We start from the raw sequence: 11,163 nt of genomic DNA on the forward strand, positions 1-11,163 counted from the left end.
AAAGTATGAGTAGTAGGAGGTTTTGGTAAAAAATAGGAAAAAGTAGGAAGATTATAAAAAGTAGGAAAAAGTAGGAACGATTGAAGACCTGCCTTTATTATTTAATATTTTATATGTATCATTTAGAACAAATGATAATTATATTTTTTAATTTTATCATACTTTTTAAGGAGTTTTACTGATTCAGTGTGGCTTTGACACTGACCAATGAAAGTGCAAACCTGCGTTCTGCACATCACTCTATTGATATAAATATTTTTGTCATAAGGTTTTGATTTCCTTTTATCGGTTTAACAGATATACAGGGGACACGAAATTTTGAAATCAATACATTCTGACTAAATGTGATCTTAACCATGAACTGAGGAAGTTCAAACCTGTTCAAAAGATAAAGACGGGGCACAAATGTGGTAATAAACGGACGGACGTACTGACTGACTTTCTAACAGGGGCATAACAATATTCGGGCGTATACAAAGTTTAAACATACCACTGCGTATATAAAATGTAATATACTTATGAAGATATTTGAATTTCAATAAAAGATTAACCAAAAGTGAATTCTCTGATGAACTAGACCAGACGGTAATTTCATTCAGTTAACATATTTGGTCACGTGACCAAAACACGCTAATGCATTATTTTTAACTTGCATGTCTTGAAAATAGTTCTCCGTCGTAACGAAGACAATTTCCTTTGAGAACAACAACACAATTATTGCAAATCGAAAACGTGTAGACAATCTAAGCATACGAAATCAATAATTTAAATATGTCGAGAAAATCTTTAGAAATTTTGAAATTTGCGTAGTATAAACCAGTTTCGTAACTGACAGTCTACATTCCAAAGGACCTACTATGAAACCGTCCATGGTCATGCTCGTTTTAAACGAACGTGTCTTTTAAGACATTTTTTGAATAATTTAAACGAGTTAACTGCCCCCATGACTTCACTTACTACTTATTTAAATAAGGCGCTACTAATCTTAATTTTTGTGGCCGAATGGTTAACGTCGTTTACTTCAAACCACTTGCCCCTCGAAATCCGACAGGGACTTTGGATTCTTTCATGTGAGGAGGCCTCTTTTGGCCGCCCAGACCGCTCATCATCTTCAATGCTCTCCCTGTCCCTCTTAAATTCAGCAGCCCATTCTTTCAAAGTGCTATAGGATGGGGACACCTTCCCAAATGTATCCATGAAGTCTTCATGGATTTTCTTGGGGGACAACCCGTTCTTACAGAGGTACTTAATTACGGCTTTGATTTTAACTTTGTCCATTTGGTCTAAATGACACACACCCTCAACTGATCAAAATGTGTTTTATGTTACTTAATCTGTGTAAACCCTCATGTAACTCGGTCTGTAATCTTCAACAAGATATCGGTATCGACGTATCGTGTGAAAATATCAGTGTAGTGGCTAGAAGTATATCGGGTCGAGAACGTTTTGATCATACCTTATAAGAATGAGGGAGGAGAGAATAATAGATGGAGAGGAGAGGGGGAGGGGAGGAAGCGGGAAAATTTGTGATCAAACATTTTGGCTCCGATAAATAACATACGTATATATTGACATGCAATAGCAAAAGAAGAAGAAAAAGGGAAAAGACAACGCCTTGGAAATGTTAATAACAAAAAACACAAATTTGAGTTTTAACCTGTTGATGGTCCATTTCAGGCAACATTTTGTTGACAAGGGGAATAGACTCATTTCGTTGTTATCAGATCAATTTAGGTTATGCGTTATTATTTCAGCTCGGTTGTAAGAACTACTCTACCGACCATTCTTGGGAACATGACTGGTGTTGTACTAGGTACATTGTCATGATTCTATCGGAGCTTGTACCTACCATTCCTTGTTTTGGGAGGCAGACGTCATGGTCAAATTAAACGTAGTTTTAACAGAAATTGAAATATGATATGCGACAACATGATGCTTTACTTTATCGGCTTTTTGTATTTTATTCTTAATAAGAAAACAATTGAGCTAATAAATCTATAACTTTTAAATTTATTTCTTTATTTTTTTATTGTTTATGGGTGCACTAATATTATCAAATACTGCTTAATGTTCCATGACTTAAAGCAGCCGCTTCAATGTATTCAATCCATAGATTTAGAACCTTTTGTGGAATAATTGTCATTTTTGGACCTCTCAATTGCATCGATAGAAAAATCGACAATTCTTTGCAAGGCCAGCAATAAAAGTATATTCACGTATTCAACGGAATCCTGTTCTTCAGTATAGTTTTTTACTGGGAAGATATTACCAATTGTAACTCCAGTTACATTATGCGCTTTTTTAATCACTTCATAAACCGCTGCGCTTTTGAAAACTTTCGTAAGGTCGTCTTTAATTTCTGGGCACACATTATCTATATGTGTTACAATAACAACTCGATTTGGACCTGAAATAAATCCATAAACAGCATAGTTAATTCATAACAATATCAACATGCAGCTCCACCAAACTTTTCTCTCCTTATTCATTTTCATTTTATTTGGTTACATATGTAAGTATTTAAGACATTTTAGACATCCACTTGTTGGTTATCATATTGTAAGAGTTGTACTTTATTTCTTTTATTGTATAAATGTATTCGAAGCAATGAGTGAGCGAATGATCTGAAAGTTTGCACACAAATTATTTGGCCAAAAATGGTACAAAAATCTGGAAACGATATAATTTAGAAGCTTAAAGACTGTTCTTGATATGCATAACAGAACTGCTGAAAGAAAATACTGTGTTATACACAATTTTAGGAACAAGATTGTCCAAATATGTTTACCTGATGACAGGTCCTTAATATGTTCTTTTATCTGTCCTATCTTTTCAGTCAGGTCTTCTTTGAGTCCATTTTGAATATTTTCACCATCCAGTACGTATACGATACAATGTTGAAACAGATCCTTGTTTTCATTTTTGACACATTAAGAATATTCAAATTTGAAAGAGCTTAATATGTTAAACGTAAAAGAACAATAAAGCTTAAACTTTAGAACTTCTTAAAGATGGATAATAAATGACATTTATCTCGTCAGTTTTAAAGGAGGGTCGATATATTCTAGAAAAAAAAGCTTGAATATATTTTTGTTTTTACATATATTTGTTACATAAAAATTCATTGTATCATTAAGATTTTCATTGTTAACACGACCTTCGTAAACAATTTCATTCACTTTATGATTAACATCAAATATTCTTCTTCTCGTATTTCATATAAATAGTGTTTCAATAAATTAATATACGAGGGTTGTCCCAAAAGTCCGTGACAAATTTTATAGACGATTCATTTTTAACGCCAATTGAAAATAATTCACACATATAACCGTTAACTTTATTATTTAACATTACAACAAATCATTTACAAAATATTCACTCGAGTTACTTAGAATTTTTCAGTATTAACGACATAAGGTTGAGTTGCCGGCGCACGTCAAATAATTTGCATTTTGTTATGAATAGGCTAAAATTAATTACGTATATTTCAAATATCTGATGATGTGTCTGCACAATGTCACGTGACTTCCTCTGCTGCTATGTTTACATCATCTCAGAAAATTTTAGTCAAATAAATTAAATAACAAAAAAGTGACGAATAAATGAAAATATCTCGTATAAAATAGGAATGTTAAAATGACGACGTTCTAAGAATTTGCGGCGCAGTGAACAGGTCAATCAGGTATCATGACTATTTTGAGATGACACATGTTACGATTTTTAACAAATATACCAAATAGAACAGTTTAGCAACATATCCTGAGCATTTGTTTACTAAAGGCATGAATGGAACCAGATTTTTGCGCTACAAAAAGCGAAAATAAGGAAAACACGGATAGGAAGACCGATCTTCGTCGCCTATTTCGTATAGCTAAAAGCAGGTGCAAGGAGACCGGAAGTTCGCGTATAGCAAAAATTAATCTATGCCATTCAAACAATGCAACATACATTAACAACCACATGATTTATGTCTGTATTTGACGATTCATGGGAACCATTATTGCGTTGAAAGCCAATGAGAGTATTTGAGAAAGGCGCCTGATATAGATTTAACGTCGTCTTTGACGTTTGGCGTGCGCCGGGATTCAGTAAGTTGCCATGGTGTTTATGGCATATTTTTGTTGTTTGCCGATAGTTTTCTATGTAAATTTGTGAAAATGTTTCAATTATATGGGTTTATAACATATTGAAATATCAAATCCGTACCTTTTATATTTAGCTTTTAAACAATCTTGTCACAGAATATTGGGACAACCCTCGTATAATACGAAAACGCGTTTGTGACCAAGTAGTAAAGTCTTTGTATGCAAACCCTTTGCCCCTCACCTCTATTGGTTTGAATCTGACAGGCACCAAAGATCGTTTTATGTGAGGAAGGTATCCTTTGACAACTAAAGATTATTCTACAAGATACTATATACTGTTGTAGTATTAGCGATGTACCTGGTTATGGTTTGATTTCATAATTGAGATTGTATGAGAATTGAGACCTCATTTGTTGTCATTATTTATTACTTTACATATGTTGGGACTAGATTGTGTATCAGTCTGTATGATTTTAGTATGGTATGGTCAACGGTTACCTTCATAAATTCTGCACAAGTGGCCTGCAATTTTTGTGCTTAGGTAACTCGATTATCGGTTACCATCATAATTATCTAGGAATCAGTCTGTTTGTTTCTGGTATGGTAACTTGGTCAACACTTGTCGTTATAAATATAGAAGGCTTCAATTTGTCAAGTAACAATAAAGTTACCTCCATATATAGAGAGATAAGGTATTTACTATAAATACTGGTACAAGATTTTCTAAGGGCATTCAAGAGTGAGATTCCAAGAGTGAGAGTCAAGATACTAGAGTTAGTTTACGAATTTTTGAAAGTTACTATTCTTTAACTAGTCAACCATTTGTGAGGAAGAAAACCCTGTAAGTTAAAGTATTAATTGTAGAAATTTAGATACATTATCAACAAATAAACGATACTAAATCAACCCTTGGATAAAATAGAAAATCAGTCGGGCATACTAATAATCAGGTAGAGAGAAAATGAAATGCATAGACATTGTCTTTTGCTACGGAAAGTGTCAAATTTACCTTCATATTTCACTAATAGCTTCAAATTCAATTTTGGTCATCTACTAGTCATGTTCAATTGTTCTGTATCCCTTTCAATTTTTAATTAGTAAAGATGAATGTCAGTTTAAATTTGTTTAATGTATATATTGTGTTGTTGAGTCTGCACTATGCCTCAATTTTGATATAACTGACTATGTGTTAAAATGTTTTCTTAAATATTCAAATACATGCAAACTCAAAGTGGGTATTAATTAACACGTATCTTTCATCATTGATCCTAAATACACATGATTTACTTTGATGATTGGAATAAATAGTTGCTTTATGTGTTTTTGTTTTGCTTCTGTTCATCAAAATCAGCATATATTTGTAAAACAATGCAATGAAGACCTATTTGTTCTACTTTATATATTCTAACAAATAGATTTCACTGACTGCTATTTATGCCATACAACTTTGATATATAATGTAATGAAATGTAATTGTGCCAACATGTTCTGTCATAGTATGTCAGTGTTTTACGCCATCAACTGCTCATAAATGGCACAGTGATTTTATTAACCTTTTAAACCTTTCATAGTTTCTTTCTCGCCTGTGTCCGTTTATTAAATTTCTGTAGCTACTTTCATGGCTGTTTTATATGTATCAAAAGTTTAACACTTACGAAGTGATTTCCGGAAACAAATCCTTGTATTTTCCTACTGTACATAAACATGGCGTTCAAGATCAATGATTTGCTATATTTGTTTAAACAAAAATAGTTTTTTATTTGTCACTTTGTATATTTGCGTATTTCAAATGTATTCATGTTTTGTTTATTCTTCCAATATATGGTTTAGGATAAATGAAAAAGAAAGAAAGATAGAAATCTAACTTTTGCCATCATTTATTTAAGTAAATTCGTATTGTTTTGTGTAGACGAGCTTTGTTGGCAAGTTTTGTTAAACTTCGTCAATAATGTCGGTCAAATTTCCTATGATTTTCAATTTGAATTAGTAATTTTTGAAACGTTACTAATATTAGATAATTCAGACCTTTCATTCCTAAGTCGTCAATCATAAAAAATACCTATCATTATTTGTTTAAATATATAATTCTAGATTTCATAAAATACATTTACATAATGAAACAGAAATTTTGATATAGTTACTTCCAAATTGTAATTAATATTTTTGTAAACATAGTTCCTATTTTTATCATTTTTTTATGTGGGTAAATGCAATTAAGTGCGTATACTAATAATATCCCCTTGAAAATCAGCAATTTATGTTTCATGGGCAATCCTTACCTTTTACTTTACATTTTGTGACATAAATCAAAGTGATTTACTTTTTTAACCTATTGTATTTCGTTCGAGTCCATACATTGATTCTATGATATATAAATGAACACTACATTTTGAAATATCTGTCATGCTTAAAGTGACATTATGCTTATTATTGCCGGAATCATTTAAACATTTACATTACATTATAGATTTATCTTTGAATCACGTCAGTTATTGATTATACACAGGTCCTGGACTTTAAAAATAAAATGAGTTATGCAAAATCTAAAGTTATTTTGAATTTGTTCTATACACACATCATTTACATGCACACTCAGATGGACATACTGCAACTATTGTCTTTTTATTTGTCAATATGATAAACCACACATGTGATTTAAAATTATATTGTAATATGTCTACCATTGCACGAGGCAGATTTGCTACTTCTTGTAAATTGCATTAAAAGATGATGATTTAGTTTTCATATTATTTAATTGTTTCATTAAGAATTATCATTATCAGTTTATTTCTTACGGCAGCTTTCAAAAATGAAATATAAGGTTAGATCAGCGGCAATCACTACACTACTGAATTTGAAATAACTTATTTTTGCAATCTAAAATATCTAACATTGTGTGTCTTTGACGCTGTCATTGTGTTACCCAATGTTGTGCTTTGCTAAAGCAGTTACTACGGGGTGTGGACGGTAGCATGCAAATACCTACTACTGTCCATGAACATGCTCAATAAAAACTGAGCCTGCAACATTTACAAGTTTGTCGTGTTAAGCATTATTATGGGATTATGTTTTCCCTATTTTGTTAAATTAAATGCTAACTCGTTCAATGCAGGTAATTACTTAAAAGCCTAAATGATTGTGAGTTACAGATTGATATTACATACCTTTGTGCCTGGCTGTATTTCTCCTTTAACAATCGGCTTTGCATGTTTCGTTCGTAAGCCCTTCTCATCTGCTTCCTCTAGTCCCATGGTGTCATAGAACGTTATTTTTTCAAGCTTGCTCAATCCTCTTATCTGATGAAGCTATTAGAAAAAATACAAGATAACAGTGGCATAATATTTTCAAAATCATTTGAACAACTTGTCTTTCATTAATACTAATGAAGCTTTATTTTTAACAAACGTTCATGTTAAATGAAAAATTGGAAATCAATTCTAATGAATTCTATTTCTTGTACAATGTACACACGAATTCATTTTCACAGACTGGCTTTCATAAAAGCTATAGTTGTTAACGTAATAAAGAATAATTACTTTTTGATTATATAATCCATTTAAATGATATTTAATAAAGTTATAAAGTTACAAATATACAGATTTACATCTAATTCAATAAATGCAAGTAATTGTTTAATTTCAAATGATATAAAGGAATGGAAAATGTTTGTGTATGTCTTATTTTATCAATATTGAATACGTACTTGCACAATTGTAAGACTACTTACACGCAACGTATGTGAAGTCAGATCTCGACAAGCTGAAGCCTTACTGGTAATACGATTTAATATAGTTGTAAAAAACGAATTAATTAGACTTGATTTCCCGCATGCCACCGGACCAATAAATATGATATTTATATTTTCTTTGAGTTTGTTAGCTATGTCATCAAGAAGATCTTTTTGCACCTGTATATAAATATATTTTAAATGATTAATACTCAGTGTTCAAAAAAGAAATTATTATAAAAAATTAGTTGTCGACACCTTCTTTTTTTTAATTATAAAATAGTTAATGATAGCTACAAACGCTATTTTAAAAACCTACTAAAGTTAAGAATCCGAGACTACAAGAATCAAATTGTGATTTGCATTATACCACTTACCTATTCCATGCTCTGAACGAGAAGACAAACCAGACATTCTCTTGATAGGTCCGAACATATACTGTGTTCAAAACTTTAGGATATCAAACATTTATATAATTTTCAGATTATTTTATTATTGTCTGTAACATACTCTGTATAATGCTCTATATGACATTTAAGTCTATTACGACTATGACGAACTATATAATGTAACGACAAATGTGACAGTATGAATAAAAGTATACGATAATAATATCCTTTCAGTCAGTATGAAACAAAACGTGTTAACAAATTTAATTTTAAACTAATGTTCGAGATCAAGCACTAAGTATGAAAGCGTATTAAGATACAAGTAAGTCAATTATTCGTCATATTAATATAATATTCTAAGCAACAGAAATGTATTTTATAAATATGACTATCTTTAAAGGAACTCCGCTAAGGTTTTTTGACACGGCAGGTCCAATAAAAGCTTATCTGGATTTGTCTACCATTTGATAAAGATCTATTGACTGATAACTTATGTGTAAATTTTAAGACAATTCCCTTATCCGTTTATTTTAGAATAAATCATTTTAATTGGTAAAATGTCTGAAACATTGAAGAGCGCTGCAATGCTGTTCACAAAAATTGGGCTAAAAATTACACAATGATTGTAAATTAAGAAAAAGAAAATCACCTTCTCAGTCCAGCCATCTGAAAGTATCTTATGAGCGCGCCATGGTTTTGTGAGTAATAGTTCCTGTCTTGGTGTGGGTGGTGGATTTTCCTTCCTCGGCGGAGGTTTAGAAAAATCTATTTATTAAGAAAATAAAGTAGTATTATTTATGACACAAGTTATCGACAACTTATCTTTTCACTGTATGATTATAAAAAAGATCAGTGATCACATCTGTCGCATGCATCATGATAACCATAACTCGGCAAGAATCATTCAACCTATAAACCTGTGTAATATGCACAATAATTTGAGCTACCAATCAATCCTGTAAAGTTTCATTAAAATTGCATAAGTGGAATAACACGAGTAGTCCGTACATATTTCAAAATTAATGTCATGAAAGGGCAAAAGCTCTGATAAAAATCAATGAACCAAAAATGTTGATGATATGGACAACTTGACATTGTATTGATCATTCCCCTAAAGTTTTGATAAAATTGCGCCGGTAGTTTCTGAGGCGTAGTACAGACAAACTTCTATGTAGCTGAAAACACAAAACACACCTCTTTTATTCAAGGGCAATTACTCAGCCTAAAAGCATTCAAGCAAAAAACTTTCGTATTATGCACAAGTACTTAACCTACCAGTCAATCCTGTAAACGTTCATTGAAATTGCATTAGTAATCCGGACAAATTTTATCTAAAGATAAGTGGTAAAAAAGGTGTAGTACGGAAAATCTTTTAAATAAAAAATAATTTAAGGGCCATTACTCCTGACAAAATTTATTGAACCATAAAAACCGGATAATATGCACAACTAGACTTGGTATTAATCATTCCTGTAAAGATCGTATGATATACACCTTTAGTTTTTGAGAAGTAGTCTGGACATGTTTTTGTGTATCTGGCAACACACAAAAAGCATCTTTTTTATTCAAGGTTATAACTCGACCAAAAATCATTCACCCGAAAAACCCATGCATTAAGCGCAAGGACTTGAGCTACAGATCAATCCTGTAAAGTTTCAGTGAAATTGCATAAGTGGTACTAGGTGTGTAGTCCGGACATACTTTTAAAATAAAAAATGAAAATATTAAAGGCCCATAACTGACAAAAATCATTGAACCGGTATATAATGACGATATGCACAACTACACTTGGTACTGATCATTCCTGTAAAGTTTTGATGAAATTGCACAAGTAGTTTATGAGTAGTCCGGACAAGTTTTGTGACCGACGGACAGACAGTCAGACAGATGATGGAGAAGTGATTCCTATATGTCACCAATACTCCGTAGAGGCGACACCAAACTTCAATAAAGTTAGAGTAAAATACGACAATTATTTATGAAAAAGACATTTAGAAGTATTCATTGACGTGTTCATGCATCGGTGTTAATGTAATCTAAAATGCATCACTCCTCTTATCATCAAATGAAAAGCAAGCAGTGTATGGTCCTCAATATGTAGATATGCAAGTAAATATTGGAAAGAACTAGATAAAATGGAACTTTACAGAGGTTATGAAGTATTATTCAAGAAGAAATACCACCAAAAAGATAGCAGGAAATAAGATTTATCTAATAGTACAATCTGTAGCTCTGTAAAACATCTAATGTGCCATTGTTATGTACGCATAATAGCTCATCTCGGCTGGAAAATACGTGCACAACAATTAGTTTTATATTTACATCTTATGACCTTTAATATATTATGTACATCTATATATATACATATATATATATTCAAATTTTCATAGATAGAATCCATCTCGTTCTTTAAGAAGTATTTGAATAACAAGTAAAACATTTTACACAGGATATTAAAACATGTTCCTTTCACAAATTCCTGGATGAAAATACTGAAAATATTAATAATTGCTGATTTCTTATAAAGAAAATCTTAAGATAATATAAATATAATAAAAATAACTTTGATAAAGTCTTTACTTACAGCTACCCATCTTGTAGTTTGAACAATAAAGGTTATTCCATGTACTGGCTTTGTTACCTTTAACAGATAAACCGTCATTCAATATTACATTTTATGATAAAATTTGACAGTATCAACCAAAAAAACCTATTCTTAACGACCCACTTAACATGCATCTTAGGTCTGAGCGAAAATCGGGTGATACTCGTTTACCCGTGAAGAAGTGTAAATGTATGTTACCATTTATAGCAATGCAATAGAAGTGTATATTCTTATACGTCTTTCTAGATTATTAAAGGTAGTAATAGAGTATTTGTTACGTAAAATACGTGGCGAAATGGGTTATATTGTAAATAAATGATTGTCATTTCAAATGGTAGAAGCATTGGATGGAAACTT

General features: G+C 31.5%; 1 protein-coding gene across 1 annotated transcript; it reads right to left on the minus strand.

Annotated features, from left to right (window-relative positions):
• Window positions 1-4,891: 4,891 nt before the first annotated feature.
• Window positions 4,892-10,946, minus strand: LOC132717969 (uncharacterized). The gene is made up of 5 exons (XM_060701578.1): window positions 10,786-10,946; window positions 8,851-8,966; window positions 7,813-7,992; window positions 7,250-7,390; window positions 4,892-4,924 (listed from the first exon to the last, which is right to left on the minus strand). Exons 1-5 carry the CDS (start codon window positions 10,793-10,795, stop codon window positions 4,892-4,894), a joined length of 480 nt encoding a protein of 159 aa, XP_060557561.1. The 5' UTR covers window positions 10,796-10,946.
• Window positions 10,947-11,163: the final 217 nt, after the last annotated feature.

The sequence above is a fragment of the Ruditapes philippinarum genome, unplaced genomic scaffold, assembly GCF_026571515.1.
Source record: "Ruditapes philippinarum isolate M1 unplaced genomic scaffold, ASM2657151v2 ctg1498_1_1_1_1, whole genome shotgun sequence".
Classification (NCBI taxonomy): Eukaryota; Metazoa; Mollusca; class Bivalvia; order Venerida; family Veneridae; genus Ruditapes; species Ruditapes philippinarum.